This window comes from Epinephelus fuscoguttatus, linkage group LG5 (genome assembly GCF_011397635.1).
Source record: "Epinephelus fuscoguttatus linkage group LG5, E.fuscoguttatus.final_Chr_v1".
Taxonomy (NCBI): domain Eukaryota; kingdom Metazoa; phylum Chordata; class Actinopteri; order Perciformes; family Serranidae; genus Epinephelus; species Epinephelus fuscoguttatus.
The window spans coordinates 36,899,223-36,918,830 of record NC_064756.1 but is presented as its reverse complement, the minus strand read 5'-3'; the positions used below and the strand labels follow the sequence as shown (position 1 = coordinate 36,918,830).

At 40.4% G+C, this 19,608-nt stretch overlaps 1 protein-coding gene across 1 annotated transcript in view; it reads left to right on the top strand.

Moving 5' to 3' along the window:
- gpr4 (G protein-coupled receptor 4) overlaps positions 1–19,608 on the top strand; it is a 76,366-nt gene that overhangs the window by 51,469 nt on the left and 5,289 nt on the right. Inside the window, exon 2 of the mRNA XM_049577523.1 lies at positions 16,603–17,358. Coding sequence (XP_049433480.1) covers positions 17,230–17,358 — 129 coding nt within the window. The 5' untranslated portion in view covers positions 16,603–17,229. The remainder of the gene's footprint in view (positions 1–16,602; positions 17,359–19,608) is intronic.

Below are 19,608 nucleotides of genomic sequence, written 5' to 3'. Positions count from 1 at the left end.
GCTTTGGAATTTTTGAGCTGTTGTGACATTGGCCAGTCCCCAGTGAGGGATAAGGTTTGTTTCATGTTACAGTTTATTCAGGCCAAGAGTGAGAGTTAGCACTAAGAAGAACTGGGGACAAAATGGAAGATGCAAAAAACGAAAAAAAAAAAAAAAAAAAGGAAAAGGGTGGTACACAGATGTTTTCAGTACAGCTTAACAATTATATCACTGCTTAAAGGTAGATTTTGGCCAGAGTACACATAATTGCTTAATATAGATGATAAGGGTGCAAGAATTGACTTGCAAAAAAGTGTACTGTTACTGCTCACATGACAGGAAGTCAGTAACCCTTGCATAAAGATCAACAACCAATTCGTTTAAGGCTGCATTTATATTGTTCGTTTATCTACGTGCTTTGCCTCTCGTTCACACACACTCTCACCCATCGATGGCAGCAATCATTTATTCAGACGTGATTAGTTTAAAAAACATTGCATAACTGAACTTTCCTTTTAGATGTTCCCTTTGATGATATCACAGACTGAGCATATGATAGACGAGGGTGAGAGCAGACTGGACTGTATTTATTGGTAGCGTACTCCACTAAATATGTCAATTTTATAGAAAAATGTGTCTGCTCTGGGGTACAAGTCATGACCCAGATGTGAAATATACACAGAGGGTTGTATAAAAAGTAATAATCAGTGACACACAGCCAGATGAAAATGACATACTGCAGCTCCCAGTCAGTTTGACTGAAACAGTATAAGCTCTGTTATGACCTTTTTGGTGTGAAAACATAGAAACCGGCAGTGTTGGGCAAGTAACTCACAAAACATAATATATTACATATCACTACTTACCGTCATTTAAATGGAAAAAGTCACATTACATTTTTATTCTCTATGTAGAGAAATAAGTTACTGATTACATTATTTTTGCGGCACTTTCACCAAAATGAGCTCAGAAGAACTAATGTTCGTCTTAAACGGATGAAGGTCATGTAGTTCCACAGCAGGTAACCAAAGCACAGAAGCTCCAGTTTATTACAGTTCATTTTAAATCCAGTGCTGCGCAGGTCTGACCCATTCATGCATGTTACCACTTTGTATTAAAATCCCCTGCTTACATTAAAAGCAGCGTAATGATATAGAACAATTAAATAGTCTAGACCGCTTTAAATAAACGTTTAATAATTATAAATATTTATAAATTTAGGTAAGCACAACAAATGGAATGGCGTGCGAGTACATCACAAGCGCAAGTTCATACAATGGAGTTGGAGGACCCACCTTCTGGTTCCCTATGTGCTGGGTAGCTGCGGCAGCACCGGAGAGCGAGTATTGCTGAAATTGACTTATTACTGCAATGCGTTACTTTTGTGTAAGACTGGACACTAGTACACTGGAGATCAGTTTGGCTTCTCTGAGATTTCAGTCCTCACCACCATCATTGTGTAACAGTGGCAGTGCCTGTCAAATCAAACTTTTCAGATGGGAAAATGATGCACCCTTCACCCTGTACCAATATTTCTCATAATTTCTTTTAATTCCTCTCTGGACCATTACATTCCTCCTTAAACAATCCTCAGTAGATCTAAATCTTTTATTCTTTTTTCCAAAATGCGCCAGTCTCAGCAGCCTTATCCCAAGGGAAGGATTGTGACCAGAGGGTTGCCAGTTTGAGTCCCCAGGAGAGTTGGTGAAATTACCCTCCTCTCTGAGCATTAACTACCACTGAACTGACATTTTCAATAACAGAATATTCCCTGCTGTTTTAGGAGTGCTGCAATCCCCGGCAGACAGTTTGAAGAGGTTCCTGGTAGGAAAGCACCAGCCCCAGCTGGGTATATACAACACAGCACTGAATTACTTGAGTAGACAGGATCCAAAACAGAATATTATTTTCACTGTGTGAAGCATTTTTACATTATTTTCACGTGCAAATCAGCAGATCTGCAGATTTTTTTCCTCTCACACAGATTTACATGTTGGGTGAAAATATTCGTATTCCTTTCATCCAGCACAATTTTCTCCTTCAGGTGGCAACAATTAACCTTGAACCCTGATATATTAACATTCCAGTACCTGACTTTGTTGACTAGAGGATCATTTTAAACAAAAGTACAAATAAAGGAGAGTATAGGTAATTAAAAGAGAAAATGATACCTTAAGTCCTATTTTACCTCTCTTATAATACAGTTATAATTATATGTTAACCAGGATATCCTGAAGGGTGGAGACCTTCAGGACTGTACCAAAGAGAATAGGCAGCAATTATATATTTCTGGTTGGAAGACAGGTACTTGGTTGTCACGATGACTGAAAATGTCATAACAGTGGTGTGTGGCAGTGTGTGGGTCGCTGGTGAACAGTATTTGCTTTACTAGTTGGTGTAAATCTCATAAACTGGGAAACTAAAAAGCTCGTATGTATTAATTTTTAATTAGTCTCCAGAACAGTTTAAAGCAATTTCATTTGGTGCTGACTGAATTAAAGTGCGTCCATCTCAGCTATTACAGAGCACTCAAAACCATTATCTCATTGTTTGTAGACAATTACAGTTCATTTCACTTACTGGATAAACAGCGGAGTGCTGCAGGGTGAGGCTTGCCTTTCCCAATGAGTCCGAAATGACTGCTCCTAATGTGATACAGGGAGCGCTTTGAATTAAAGAGCAGATATAAAACTCAATCACAGTCACTCGTCAGGGTTTGATTCACTTATTCATTTAGCTGTTCAGATGAGAACACCGCAAACTAGTGAGTCTTCTGCACAGACAGATGAGCAGATAAACACAATCCACACTGACTGTACAGTGACAGTGCTGGAGGTCTGATGGGACCCACCGTCATTCAGAACAAACAGGTCACACAAAAGCATTTTGGGTTATTTGAATTGAATAAACCAGCAAAATCACAGAGGATGAGCTTAGACTGAGGAGTGTTCTTGATAAATAAGACTGCTGGGGAAGTACTGTTGCCAAACATTTTGACATGGCTAATGGAAGGGCCTCACAGAGAAAGTTTGACGTCATCTGGTTTGCTTGAAATCCCAAAAGCAGTCCCACAGGTCAGTGAACAGACACGTCATCAGCTGGCTGCTATACTGCAGCACAGAGAGCAGGTTACAGTGGGGTGACACAACATGTCTCTTTTTCTAACCTTCAAGGCTGAGTCCTTGGTGCACTCTAAAGGTAAACTAGATTATAATGAATCTAAAGGGATACTTTCTCAATTTTCAACCAGTTTTGTTTCATAACATTGCAGGCAATATGTGTAGATGAACTGTGGGAAACTTCCTTCCATCTTACTAGCACCCTGATCTTCCTGCTCACCTCTCAGCTCAAATTGTCTCTGTTGTTGCTCGAAGTACGTTGTACATTTTTGTATGTCCACCAATGCAGACAGGAAGAGTATAGAAGCAGATCGAGACAGAGTGTACAGATTAACAGATGATTTTTGCTGATCAAGATTTAACAGAAGTCTGTGGACTTTTTTTGGACGCCAGAGGGAGATATTTTGAGATCGAGGGACATCTGAGCAGCAGCAAGATAAATCCCCCAAGGGAGTCCATACACTGATGGTTGTGGTGGTGGCTGCTGACTCTGAGGCGTTGGATGAGGCTGATGAATTTGTAAAGACTAGGTGAAGGGCACGCACGACTGCAGCAAAAAGAACTATGTCAGAGAGAGAACCAGATTTAAAATGAGGAGCAGTAAGATGATGGGCTGACAGAGCTGTTGGTCGATTGTGAATCAGCTGAAAAACAACTCTACAACTCAACTGACAGACCTGAACAATGACACCTAGAGATAGCGAGTGAGCATTCATGCAAAGAGTGAAAGGCAGGGTGAGAAAGAAAACTTAGAACCTGAGCATGAGTATTGTCTTCCTGACCAAACTTTGGCGAGAGCTTCATTTCTCAGCTATTTTAAGAAACATTTTTTAGCTTATCGTTTACCTGTAATTCAGGATCATTTGTTACCAGCCAGCTGACATATTATTTCCTGTGTCAAACCTGATGACTTGCACTACATCACCTACCAGTGGGAGTGTTAATTGGTCTGGTGCGGCACAGTGCATTCTGGTAGTTGTAGGTTTCTATCTCTTGAGCAAAGGCAAATGTCACAGCCCTTTTTTTCTCTGTTTTCTCTGGTCATATAATACCAAATTCAAAAGTATTTGCACCGTTTTACTGCATAGACAGCCCAGTTTGATCTTTCCGGCAGTGAAAACTTATTTGAATAACCTCAGCGCATGCTAAAAGACTCCTGATGAAATTATCAAAAATATCTAAAGTGTTATAAATGCTGGGAGGTTGAGCTCAGGAACATGAGTTGGCCTAACCAGAGAGGTTCAACAAGGCCCCATAGTGACCCTGCTGACATCAGGTGCCAGATGTATAAACAATGCTTACACACACACACACACACACAAACACAGCCATGCGTACGTCTTTTCCCACACATAAACTGGTATTTATAAAGAAGAATGTGCGGAGAGAATGTGCACACCTCATGCATTCTTCAGACCAGCATAAACACGGTTGTAGCTGAGATAACTGTGGATAATATGATGAGGAGGAGATTAAAGTTGAGAGATTGGCAACATTGTCTGCCAATTTCATGTATTGTTATTATTTTTGCAGGCCACATAGCGCTTTGTAAAATGTCAGTGAAAGACACATTCATAAGTTCATTTGAAATCATTCACAAGTAAGGTTATTTCTTTTTATTTAGATCTTAAAAGTCATCTCCCTGTTAACATTTAATTTTATCCTGAATCATGAAGACTGAGATTTTACTGTGATGAGGGTTTGCAGAAACGATGAGATAGTGGTGCAGACGCCACGAATATCCACAGCCGTGCGCAATGACAGCTGCTCTGGCACTGTTTGAGAACCTTGTGATGTGACAGTCTATTAAATTGTCTCTTCATTACCGTACTTCTCATTGACAGGTCTAATGAATGGTGGAGGGGCACAAGTATCCATACACAAACACTTGTTTGGGGGTATAGTTTAGGTTTATGGTGACCTGTGCATGTGGAAATGAGGTTCTTCCATGTACACCCAGCTCCACAATGACTGAGATTGTTAAAATAAAAACATGCATACCTACAGCTTTATAAATCTGACAAAAAGAATGTGTGTGCATATTTCTGTCTTTGCGCATACACACAGTTTTATTTGTGAATCTAAACAGAGCTTATGCATCTGGCCCCTGCGATCCTGTTGTCTGGTGACTGTCTGGCTGTAGCTCAGGCTTTTGTCCGTATTGTTTCTCCAAGAGAGCAAGAGGGACTTTTAAAAGGGCAACAGAGACTTGGAGGGGAGAGTGAAAGAAAAAATAATTTGGCCTGTGAGAATTTTATCACAGCTATTTGCATCAGATGAATCACACACAGAAAGTTAAAAGCAGCCCTGACCTATCCATCATGCTCAGTAAAGTTGCAGTGACTGGAATCACATCTGTTTTCTATCCTTGCTGCCAAACCTCCAAGCTGGCACCCAACAGGTCACCTAAACTTGCCTAAACAAGTTGGTTGTGACTCTGTGTGACTTGTGTTTGGTTCATCTATAATCACACTGTGAAAATCTAAACAAACCAAATATGCAGTAAAGGAAATTTTTCCACTGTTATTTGTGCCAAAGGAAAGGATGTGTGGGCGTGATGACACCCTGGGGGTCAAACCTCAAATGTTACTGATGCTGTTAATGAGGGTTGGTCACAAGGCTCAGAGAATAACGTCAGTCATTTGGCCATCAGCGTTCAAATATCCAAGAACTCCTGAACTAAACTGTGCGGGGTCATTAATGACGGCAGCACTTGGAATGGGAAAACGGATGTGCTGCCTTTTAATGAGTGTAATTTCCCCTCAAACTCCCCTGTGACCATAGTGCCCACTCTGTGTGCCTTATATATCTGCCAGTAATACTGCTAGTGCCTGACATTATCGTTGTTTTGGAATGTTTTCAACTGTTTTGAGATTTGATTGATGGTACTGAGTTTACTGGATTTTGTGTGTGTGTGTGTGTGTGTGTGTGTGTGTGTGTGTGCAGTGCGTTTACGAAAACTAGGATGGAAAATGTTCATCAACAACTTTTTATTCCATGACGAAGACAAGACATTGACAAACTAAAAACTAGATCTTTGATAATAAACCATGACAAAGTGTATGTTAATTTCCGTTGACGAGATGAGAAGGGACTAAAATATTACAGGCGGACTATCAGACATTCAGAGTGATAGGATAAACGGATAGAATGATAAATGACTTCATGAAATGTAATAGAAAAATTTTGATAACTAGAAAGCCTAGAACAGCCATGATGGTAATTATTATTTTGTAATGTCGTATAAATGGTATGAAATAGAAACACCAGCAGGATTGTAAATGCCAGTAAATAGTCAGTGCTTTGCTAGCCTGCAAAAAGTTACACCACAGCAGCGTCAGCTGTTAGCACGAGTTGTGAGGTGTAAATCGGCAGTAAAAAAGCAGCTTTGTGTGTCTGACTGTGGACAGTGGAGCTGTTGAATGGATTTGTAGAGTTTGTTGGTTGCAATGGTGGCTGTTAGCAGCTAACTAACTGCTTGTTAGCTGATGAACCACAGCAGAGTGAACGGATTCTGTGAGAGGACATGAGTTTAAGCCTAACATGTTGCATATTTATAAGGAATTCAGACTGAAATAAAGTTACTTTTCTACTTCTTAACAGTAAGATCAATAAATCAGAAATTACAATGAACCTGGGTACAAATAGTTGTCGAGATGTCACCATTAGTAATTGCTGGTCTCAAAGTTTGAGATGATGAGCTTGTCAAATGATGATCACTATGTTTGAGCTTGTAAATCATCCTGTCAAAAACTCTGAAGGTATAGAGTAGGGGCTGCTCATTAGACTGTTTCAGTCTAATGAGAGTGTGCAGAAATTATTTGTAATTGTAGAAAAAAATTAAATTTCAATACTTTCTACAATCTGGCAGCTTAATTACAATTTCTGATACCTGTTTCAGTCTAATGAGAGTAGTTTAAGAAAAAAAAAATGACACAAAGTAATGACTAAAAGTTGAATAAAATGCAATTCCTGTTCCCTAAAATTGGACTAAAAGATTTAGAGTTGCCATTTACTAAAACTAGACTAAAACAATAAAGGATAAAATGGCTAAAACTCATGAGCATTTGTGTCTAAAGGCTAGGACTAAATCTAAAATAGCTGCCACAACAAAGCTCTGTGTTCGTGTATGTGTGCATGTGTGTGTGTCCTGGAAGTGACCGAGTTGTAAGAGGTGTGTTGACATGTTTGATAGTGTAGCATTACCGTCTTCCTGCCTCCACTGTTTGACTGTCAACAGGAATGTTTGGCAAACAGCCACACAGATACTGCCAACTGAACTACTGAGACCTGGAAATGTGGCAGCATCACTAAAAGTAAGTCAGAAGTAAGATGGGGAAGGAATAATGTATAAAAAAGTACACACATCTGATGGGTATAATGTCCAAAACAATAAAAATTAGACCTGAGTTAGAATACACCAGAAATAACTGTTAACCTTCAAACAGCTTTATCAAGGAGTGAGGACCGCACCTCACATTCCAAAAATGTCTTTGCTCTCAAGGTCGGAAATTCAGTTTGGACACTGAAGTACAATACACACACACACACACACGCACGCACGCACACACACACACACACACACACACACACACACACACACACACACACACAGAGTCCCCTTTTATATCTTTCTAACAGGGTACTCATTACTGACCCTGGTGTTTCCGTTTTCTGAGACTCAGGTCAAGTTCTTGTTTGTGTCGTCTTCCCTCCTGGCTCCACAGTCTGAAGTTTTCCTGCACGGCCACAGAACAATTTACAAAACCAGACAATTAAATGGATATTCTACCATAAAAACAAAACCAGTAACCTATCAGTTCATTTATAAAATGTGAATAATCTACTTCAAAAGATCCAGCGGTAGCCACTATGGCCATGGCCATTTTGCCATGATATTTCAACATCACAGAGCTGTGGTTGTAGTCTTATACCAGTTAAACATACAAGTAAGTAACTAAGTAATCTGATTGGCACTAAAATGAATTTAGAAATATTCAAACATGTTCTGTCCAGCGTGCCAGGGATTTGTGTCTCCATTACAATAGGACTACCTGCTTGGAGGTGTGTCTGTAACTGATAATGTGTTTGTCTTGAGTGATGACGTCAACAAGCAGCGGGCTGGTCCTTGGCTAAAGGTCCCCCATTACTTTGCTATGAGTGTTTTTCCATCATACAACAGAGCCTGTTGTCTGCTGCTCCTTATTTAACATCTCACTGTGGCTGTTTCTGATTGTACTCTCCTCCCTGCGGTGTCAGTAGACTTGTTTTTACTAAAGAAAAGTCACTGGCAAAACTCTGCCAATTTGTTGATAAACACATGTCATATCCTATAAAGTCTTCATTATGCTTGAAAGCTTTTATTTTGAAGCAACAAAAAAAATGTTTTGTTTTCATCAGCAGTAACTTAGCATGACTCCTATACAACTGAAAGCAAACATGAAACAGTAAAATTAAGTAGATATCTGAAGTACAAACAGGGACACAGGAAAAAAACACAGAGATTCAGTTAGAAGCTACAAGAGTACTGAAAGCTGAACACACAGAGACTTTTAAAAATATCCTCCTCTCTGGTCTCTTGCACAGACAAACATCAGTTCAATCTCACAACACACGCTTGTTTGAGGAAGAGAAGGGAGGGCGTCAGGGATTGGTTGTGGTCAGCGAGATGTCACTGCTATCGGACGTGCTTTTGGCCCAACTCCAGTAATGGTCCATTTTGAGTGCGGCACAGCTTTGCGTGTTTAAACTGACAACTGAAACGCAAAACGGCACAGCATCATTTGATTCAGTGCGACCAAAAGTGCTGCTGGAAAAGCCTGATTAGTGACACAGCCTGATTCTCCTTCCCTGTCCACGAAAGAGCTCCATACGTGGAGTCTGGACGACATCTCACAAAGTACAGTACGTTATCATGTGGTGATAACTTTCACTCATTACAAGACATGTTTGATCACATTATTTCAACTCAACCTTATCAAAGACCAAATTTAAAGACTTGTGATGTTGCTCTGTTGCCTTTTGTGTCATATCTCATGGTTCCTGGTTGCTGTGGGAGTTTACGCAGGTTGAGTGGTGATATGCAGAGTTGAATTACCTAGATCAAGACCATGAGAGCCAAGAGTCTGAACAATAAGGAGCGCAGCAGGGGAGTGAAGGGAAGAAAAGTTCTTCTTAAGTGAAGGACAGAGAGAGATCTAATGTTTGTGTGTTTGGAATTATGTCCTATAGCATGTTATTTGTAGATTTTCTGGGCTATGTGACAAAGAAAACACTTGTATGTGTTATCTGAAAGAGAAAGTACGTGTGTTTATATGTGTATGTATATGTGTGTGTTGATAACCAGCACGTCATCTGCACAGCTGCCTTGACCTAATCTCCTCTGGCAGCAGATCAGACGCTGCTGTGTTGCACCGGACAGCACAGAACAGGTTGATGTAGGCCTCCATTGTACACACACACACACACACACACACACACACACACACACACACACACACACACACACACACATATTCCTAATTCTTAATCACTAATAAACCTCTTGAACTGCTTTCCAGCTATGAACAGTGGCCTCAAACCTTCAGTTACAGTACGTTCCTGCACAACTGTACCTACACATTGCAGTTGCGTCAGAAATTCAGCGTTCTGGTTACTTTTCAGTAACTGCGCAGCTGCGTTTTGTTCTTGGGCGTGTGTGTGAGTGTGTGTTTGTGTGTGTGTGTGTGTGCGGCTCTGCACATCAGTCTGATATGAGTGCTGACTTGTGATGATAATGAATATGATGTTGATTTAGATTCAAGGCAGCAAGATGAGTTTTGGTTGTGGTTGTGGACTGGATGTACTTTGGTGTTTGCTATAGTTTCATCTGTGCGTTTGTGTGTAAACAGGCTTGGCCTGTTGTGTGTGAATGTTAGAGTGGGATCAGAGGGGTTAATCTGAGCAAGCATGTGTTCATGTTCATGCGTGTACTGTAGATGTGACTGTGTGGCGTTGGAATAAAAAAAGTTCTCTGGAACGTTATTTAATACATCAGTAATATTGTCTGTTTCAATACGTATGCCCCCCCACCCCCTCTGCGTGACTTGAAATTATGGCCCCCCCTTGTTCAGATGTGTTCCGCGGTCCATGCCTCTGACACTTTTTGATGATCATCTCTGTGTTGGCTTCAAAACGCAGTTTGTCATCAATAACAGTGCCCATGTATTTGTACTGATGTACAACTTCCACTGGTTCCCCATGGATTCTGTCTGCAGTCCTCTGCACTCCATGCTTGATGAAGTCCCCAGACATCACCTTTGTTTCGGTGACATTCAGCTCCAAACAGGAGCTGCCAGTCTACAAACTCAGTGTAGGGAGTTATTGCCAATATTGGAATAGGAACTTTCTCTGCAGGATTCTCCACCACTGAATCAGGCTTTCATCCAAGAGAACGTGCACATCATCTACATTTGCAAAACAACAAAAAGGAATGCCCTCTCTCTGACAGACAGGTAAGCTATCCAATCATTTCACTCGATCCAGAGAGAATGATTGGATGGGCTTATTGCAGGCCTGTGACAGCCACAGATACTGGATTTTTTCCCTGTTTTTTCCCCATAGCATTTCATTTATTAATAGATTGTCAGGATGTAAAGAGAATTTCAACAAAAACAGCAAAACTGCTTTAAAAACAAGTTGTGTACCTGAACTTTAAAAAGGACAAAGCAGTGCAGGTCTAAACAGTCACTACTTTACAAGTGTGTGTGTAACACAACAGTCCTCTGTGACTGTGATTGAGTGTCATGATTCCATCTGAATGTTTGACTGCTGAGGAGCCTGTCAGCCGCTGCATACTGACCTGACAGCAAAAGGGAACCTCCCAGGAGGACAAACACACACAATGTCATTCACATCTACACAGACATGTGAACACGAGCCACGACACCAACAGAGAGTTGAGTGCGTGTTGCCGTCGCATGCAAACTCTGCGTGATAAGCATCTGTAATTGACAGAGCAAACCACATTTCTGGGGACAGGGTGGACGAAGATAACACAAGTGATGTTTGCTACACACTGGGAAACAAAGTCATGTCACTGTGTTAGTCATAATGCTCAGGCAAATTAGGACTGACAACATGCCACTTAGTGAGATACAACAACTACTACAAACTACTGCTCTGTAGCTGATGGACGGGGTGAAGCTATACTGTTGCCTGAGCTGACTAAAAGTTCATCACACCCTGTCCTACACACATACACACGCACACACGCACACACACACACACACACACACACACACACTGAGAGCACACTTTACAGAGAAATGATAAGGTTGATTGGCAGTGGTTTTGTCATTGGCATGTGGCCCTACTGTTTAATCTGATGAGGAAGTGATTCCTTCTGTTGTGTTCATTGGTGGCAAATGTGATCTCAGCTCTTTGATAAAGTGCTGCGACTGAAGGGTGAAGCAGAGAGACACTTCGATTTGAGACTCACTTGTCTTTCAAGTCCTAAATGTTCATGTTCTGAAAGTTGCCCTGATTACAAACATCAAATTGAAAATAATAAGAATCTTAGTACATACAGTATATTCAAGTACTGTTCTTGCAATTTAAAGGTACCGTACCGTTTTAGTTTATTCAGCTTTTTAACTTTAAGTATTACCCTTGCTTTTTCCTTTCTCTTTCCTTGATATCTTTTGTCCTATGTCCTTCCATCTTTTCATTCATGTTTCTTTTTTTGACGTTGGATCTTTCCTTTTCTTCATCCTTTGCTCTATCCTCCTCCACATGAAAGGATAAAAATATCCAAAACTGGAGATATTAGTGAATATAAACTCTTCACTCTAAGTACTTTGGAAATGTTTATGGTACTTTAAATACATTAATGCTACACTTTTACTTGTAAAGGATTATTTTTATATGGTCAACAAAACACAAGATTAGAATACTTACCCACATATTAAAACTGACAGTGAAATAGACTTTGCGTTTTCAGTTTCACAGACAGTGCCATATCTGAACAAAGTGTGGATTTGGTTTCAACACTGGGGAGCACACGTATGAAGAGGTGGAGGTTGGAGGGTTAAGCATCAATCCATCAATTAATCAATAATTTCCTGCATTCTGGTGAATTTTTTTGCACACATTTTGCCTTTTCTGCATCAATTTAAAGTGGAAATATCTTTAATTTCAACAAAAAAAAAAGAAATAAAAGTCTTCTGGTACTTTTATGTTTTTTATTTTGGGGATCAAATGCACATGTTGATGTAGATATAAAGGGGGATGTGTGACATAATCAAAAGCAAGCACAAATGGTTCTTAAACACATCAAAGAGAAAGAGTGAAGTTTCCCTAAAAGGCTAAATGCAAGAGGCCTTTATAGACTTGCCAGTGTTTCTGTGGGAGGCAGCTGAGGCACCGCTCACTGGATGTGGAATTCTAACAATACAAACAAATCTTAAGAGGGAATCTGAAGGACAAACAAGACAATTTACCTCCAACATGGCATGTCTCTGCAGTGAAACATGGACACAGTTAAAACGTGGAATGCTGACAAACCAAACAAAAGTTTTTGGGAGGTCAGTGGGAGGTTGATGGTACTAATCTAAACTTTCAATGTGAGACCTTTTTGCTAAAGAGAGTTAACCTAATAAACATCCAACAGTCAAATATCTCTGTACTGTGGTGCTGATGTGTGTGATAACAGATTACAGCAGGGTTGTAACCCAGTTGTGGTTCAGTTTATCAACAGGGATGTTTCCACCAACAAAGAGTTATTTGACAAGGTTATCATAGAAATGACCTTAACTAATCCCTCACGTGTGTATATGTGTTTTCTCACTTTTGTCTATATGACTATGGCACTGGGTCAGCTTTGTCCAAAGGTACTGTTCCACACCAGTGACTGCCACCTTATCACAGGCTGAAGCTGTTTCCCCCACAGATCTTTAAATTGTTTTGATGTGTGGTGACAGACATCTCTGAGTCCTCTTGCTGGGATTTTATCCAGGAAGTGAACACAGTGAACAGTTTGCCTTCCTTTTCCTTTGGCAATAATCTACCCTGCTTCATAGTGGGAGCTGCCCAGTGCAATCACAGTCTTTGTTAAAACCTTTGATCATGAACCAAAGCATCACAGAGCTAATTTTTTGTTCGCAACACCCCGTATCTGCTTGGTTGAACCATTATTGGGCTGATATGGTGTAGTCTTATCACAGCCAGTTGACAGTCTCATTTCCACAAGTTTTTTGGGCATGTTCATGGCCCCAAAAAGTTGATAGATAGATATTTAGTAGTCCTTGAGGTACTTCGTTGGGTGCCATACAGCATTTGTCAGATACACAGACAACTATAATAACGCCGACAACAGCAACACCAACAACAAAAAAAACCCCTCAACACCAGGATTCCTCCTCCATATAATAGAGCTATTCTAATGTTTTTGGTAACCTGTTTTAACCGGAATGTTTTACGTCTTTTTTATATCTGTTACTTATTCATTCTCTCTTTCAAACTCGGCACTAAATTTTTAATTTGTCTAGCCAGCAAGTGGGCTAAAATTAACATGCCCACCAGGGTGTAGTATTTCCTGGTGCTGAACCCAATTGGAGCTGGAGCCAATTAATACTAGTCGTATAGAGTCACTTGTCGCTGGAGTCAATGCCAACAGTAATGTTTCTCACTATAAACAAAAGCAAGATGTTAGTGTGTGTTAGTGGGTTTTTTTGTCCAGTAGGAAAAGGGCTTTAAGCCCATCATGGTCTCCAGAGGATGAACCCTTTAGGACAGTGTATGAATAATTGTCATACATTGTCATATGACAGTTTTGATGTACATGTATGGTCCTCAGAGAAACCTGCCTTTATTGCCACCATCAGATCATCATTTTTGTTTTTACACAAAATTGTAACGGACATATTCAGCACTGTCTCCTGTACAGCCAATTTGAAACAGCAAATACATTTTGAGTTAAACATAATGCTGAGCAAATACATTTTCTGTTAACATAATGAGGAAATGTTGCTAATTAACATGCCGGGCAAGTTGCAAAAATGTTGATACTGAATGTACCAACAAAATGATCATTGCAAACATTTTTCAGTTGTTTTCAACACAACCAGTCATTGTGACTACAGCATTATTTTCATAATCTTTTTATGAAAATGTTACCAAATCACGATCTTTCTCTAACCTTAACCAAAGTGCTTTTGTTGCTTAAACTTGAGACAGGTGTTTGGACAGGAACCTTAAGTTCTGCTGTCAAGCTCTTGCGTTCTATACGTCGTCCACAATAATCAACAACAATCCTTCCCAACCACCTCCTTCTGAAGCCTATGCAGTACATGAATGTAGTCTTTCCTTACCTCAAAGAAACCACTCCAAACATAATCCAGGCAGCATTTATATTGCCACACTGTTATTGAGAAAGAACTTTCGCAACATATAAATGTAATCTGGGAGTCAGCGTTGGCATATTTTATTGAAATTTATCTAACACTTTCATGGTCCCCAGAGGATAAACTTACACCAAACATTCACTCTATAAGAGAGATTCTGACTCCATGAACCATTGTGTATTGCTAAAGATGATGAAAACAGTTGGCTGTTCAGGCTGAAAAATATATTGATCTGAGAGGAATGAAAAGAAGCAGAAAGATACATAAACTCTGTAAAAGGGCAGTTCACAGAACATGATAACGTGATTGAAAACACATGTGGAATCATATCAGCCATATGCAAAAATATTGAGGTGATCCAAGATATACAAACAGAAACTGGGCCAAGGGTGGAAAGTGAGAAATCGAAGAGTGAAACAGAAACTCTCTCTTTCTCTCTACTGTACATGCATATTCAGGTCATGTTTATATGAAGGCTTACATAATGCTTATCATATGTCCTGAATTTTCCGTTTGCACTCTATGCAAGGTCTTTTAGTGCCTGCACTGTGTGTCAGCATGTTCTGTTATCATACCAGATGTTAGACAGTCCCTATACAAATGTCACCCAGATAAACTTCACCTGTTCCGCTGTACCCGCTGCATGAAGTCTTCCTCTCTGTGCCTCTTTCTTTCATTTCTACTGTATCTCAGCCCATCGTGGCAAAATTCAATATATTAGAAGAAAAGGGTTTGGTATGTGTTGAGAGCGTGAGGGTGTGCTCATTCCATGCAGTTTTGAGTGGTTTGTTTTCACTGCGAGAAGGATTCGATTCACTTCGAATAACCAAACAAACCAAATGCCTAAAACTGCAGGTCAGAGTTTTGTGACTAGAAACCACAGTGCATTCAAAGTATATGTTAACTAAATGTAGAGCACAGCAAATAAAGACAGGAAATGAGCCTGAAACACAGAGCTTAAAGTTCGGGTAAAGCCAAATCAGTGAGTTCTTTCTAAACACATTATACATATTGGAAAATATCTGTTGAAAACACATTAAAAGACAAACTATGTAGTAATGAATTGTGGATTCAGACAGCTAAACTGTTTTCTATTCAAACAACTGTGTGTCCCTGTATATCATTCTGTGTCCCTGTGTTTAAATTTTGGAGGTTTTGTGGGACTGTGAACACAGCACAGGCAGAGCTCTCCACAAGTCCTTCTTTTCCTCAGCAGCAGCAGCAGTTTGTGATTCGCGGGTGGCTAAGCAGAACTTATCAGATCAGACTGATGGATGAGAGGAGCAGCTGCTGCAGAGACAAACATTTAGACCCAGCAGAATTAACCATTAAGTTTCACTGTTAGAGCGCCTGACCTGCTGCTCCATCTCTGCCCCAAGTACGCTCTGCGCTCCGACAGTGTGCTGCTATAAATAACCGAATAGTTTATATATTTCAAAAGCGCTCCTAATGAACAGTCCAGCTCCAAAACTAGAAAGTCTATTTGTGCTGGCAGATGTTTTAATTGTGGTGGGCTGCCACAAATAAATAAATGTGTGGACTTTGGACTTTGGTAGAGGTGTAATGAGGGCTTGACATTTGACAAGGCAAGCAGGCAAAATGAAGGACAAACTCTCTGATTCTAATTCTGCATTCCTGATTGAAGTGAGCACCAGAGAATATAAATTACTGCACAAAGAACATTGCATTTAGTGAACTCTGAATTAAGTTATACAGACTCATGCTGTTTGGCTTGAATATTAAATCCAAAGATCTTTTCATTTGAATTCCACTTTGCAAAGATGTCCAAAACTGTAAACGTAATATGTGTAAAATGCACAATACATCGAAAACACTGTAGTTCTGTTAGTTGGAGTTCTTTGAGTTTGAATAATTCAGCTTTGATGAGGAGCTGGGACCAGATCATTCAGAGTCTATATGATCCAAAAGATTTGCATATAGATTAAATAGCTAGAGGTCACAAACATGGATGCAATAAATCTGTTTTTTCCCCCTTAAACAAACAACACTAAACAATTTTTTCTGTTTGTTTTGTAGGATGTTTGAATTTTAAAGCATCATGACTTAACGCTCACTCTCTCCCTCTCTCTGTGTCTGTCTGTCTGTCTGTCGCTCTCTTGCAGATGTTTAGCAGTAAACAGATGGCCTCTCGGCTCAAGAGTGGTGAAGCTCTGTAAAGTCATTCCCGTGTTTTAGTGCGAGCGTCCCTGAGGAGTTTTATGTGTCATCAGGACCTTGAGACACACCCACTCAGACACACACTGATGCTCAGCCTCTCCTTTTCAGAGTAGACCTGGCAGACCTCTAATCTCTAAAAGATTGATGAGGTCCTGTCCAGGCGCAGGAGGCCTGGCACAGCGTCGATAAGGCAGCCTTCATTTCACCACATTTTATCCCGTGCTCCTTCCTCTTCTCTCCTCTTTTCCTCCATGCGGAGGGACGCGGGGGCTGCCTTTGAAGTCTGAGAGAGGATTATGACATGTCAAGGCCCCTGGGCGAGAAGGACAGTGTTTTAAGCAACAGGAACCATGAAATTCCCAGGAAATGACAGTTCTCTTTTCTTCTGTCGCTCCATGTGGGACAGCTCTGTGGTAGCCGAGCAGTACGCCAGAGTCGGCATGCCACTGTCAAACTGCTGGAGCAGGAATATACTGAAACTACAGAGGGACACTCGGAGCTGAGAGTAGCTGAACACACACCACCCATCCGCACACACGCACAAACACACTCAGAGTGTTCCACACAGGACAATGTGCAACATCTCGTTCTGTAATGTGGAAAGTAAGGTGGACCAGTTCTTCCAGCCCACGCTCTACATCATAGTCATCGTTCTGGGGCTGCCCACTAACTGCATGGCCCTGTGGGCTGCCTACATGCAGGTGAGGAGGAATTCAACGCAATACAGGGCAAACAGTGTATGTACACATGGTCATTTGGGGGGGTGACGTATTCTTTTAAAGCTAAACCTGAATAATCTTTACAGGATGCAAAATTGTTTGAATACAATAAGCAGATTCAATAATGATTCTGAATCAGACAGATAGTACATTGCATGGACCTCTATTTGTATTGAAAGGAAATGGAAACAGTTTGAAAAAGTTGGAAGGAGCTTATAAAAGGGGCATGAAAAATAAAAAACTCCTATATGATGCAGCATTAAGATACACCACTGACACACTAACACTGTAGTCATGTCAGTCAGCAGCAGTGCCATAATATCATGGCATTATGCACAGTGACTGCATACTTTCCATTATCAGCAAACAAACTATTCGGTAACATTTACAGGAGCAGCCTCAGTGTTTTGGCTGATTGCTCATTAAACAACATTGTTTTGTTTTCGGTAAATTACGGAAGAGAGGAAACCATATAATGAGTCATATAACTACTATAAAGTGATGGGTAACATGATTTTTCACAGTGTAAGAACAGATTATTAAATATGACATGGCTTGTTACTTACATACATACAATCCAATGAGCACTGGGGCTGTTTTCCCATACAGCATCAAACATTTCCAGTGTTTCCCACGGACTTTCAGTTTACTTTGGCAGCAGCAGACAGAATTGTTATTGACTTTTCATTCAAGCAATTTCACTAACTCATAAAAGTGAGTGACATTTCAAGATGAGATTATTGTTTTGCTTCCATCTCAGCATCAAGGCCACTTCTCCAACTCTAAACTCCAACTGTCTACATGCAGTCTGAGCCCTGGCCCAAGCATATTATAACTCTACAGGTGCACTGTGTCAAAAGCGCATTATGGTTACTGTAATTCCACCCTTCAGTGTTGGCAGCATTAACTGCACTGATTAGAGCCACCAGCTTTGTGACAATACCTGAAATGAATCCAAAACTTGAACGCTTAGCGTGCTGTTTATTTAGGGCAGTTCTGTCTAAAGATTAACATTGTAATATGAATACAGCATGGTAAACAGAGCTATCTCATAGTAGCTGGATTTCAATCCAAGAGCTAAGAAATCAAATTGGAAAGGTGCACTCAGTAGAGTGCAGATATTCGTTAGGCAGCGGCCTGATCGCAGCCACTCCAGACAATGCTTTTAATTCCAATAGACACATTTAAGAAACTCCCAGACACTAAAACGAAAAATGCGCCTTATCTGTTATTGATGGAGCCGCAGCATAATTGGATTTTGAATGACATTAACTTTGTCTGAAGGCTACAGCACAACAAAATAGGAAGTAACAACAACAAACACAATTCAAATGGACAAAGAAAGACAAAAATTAACAACGCACAGTGGGTAAGGCGCCCCCGAATCTCATTGTTTCTCCAATTTGTGGACAATTTTGGCTGTAGTTCTTCTTCTTTGAGTAAGCCACTGACTGTTAACGGCTAAGGTGGGCTGCACGCATAACATATCATAAAAATGTCACAACCATGCTGCCCATGATCCCATCTTGCAGGCTGTCCTATTTATACAGATATCATTTTGGCGCTGCTACTCCCTCCTATGGCAGCTTAAAGGTGAGACCACTCTATCCCCCCATTCAGCAATCGTACCTTTTATACAGAACAGTGAGGCAGCATGACAGCGCAATATTCCTGCCTTAACAGGCAGTGTAAAAGAAGCTTGTAAATCTACAAAATCTACCATAACCAAACTTTTCTAAAGATGTCAGTTTCTGAGCCACAACAAAGGCCAAAATGTGGCCTGCAACAGACATGAGGCTTGTTGTTTTACTGTACTGGTCAGTTGAAAGGAGTGAGGGGTCAGCCATCAATAACGGTATAAAACAATCAATAAAATAGGTTTTTCAACAATTCTGAATCACTGCCTGCAACCATGAGAGGTCCTTAAGCATACACACGTGCACACAAAAAACATTAAGCTGATTGGATTGAGTATTTGACATTAACTGCTGACAAACTGACTTAATGGAAGCTGTCCAGTGGACAAGTTAAACTGTTGCCGCCAATATATCTGTTTACCTCTCTCTTACTTACAAACCCTTGTTGTAGTAGTATGTTCCTAAATTGCTCTTTTTTTTAATAAGGGATGAAATATATTGATCTGTATGAGACACTGAGCAACAATAAAACAGTCAGACCTAATGAGTCCTTTAAAGACTTTGCATTTGTTCTATGTTTTGACATTCAGGAAGG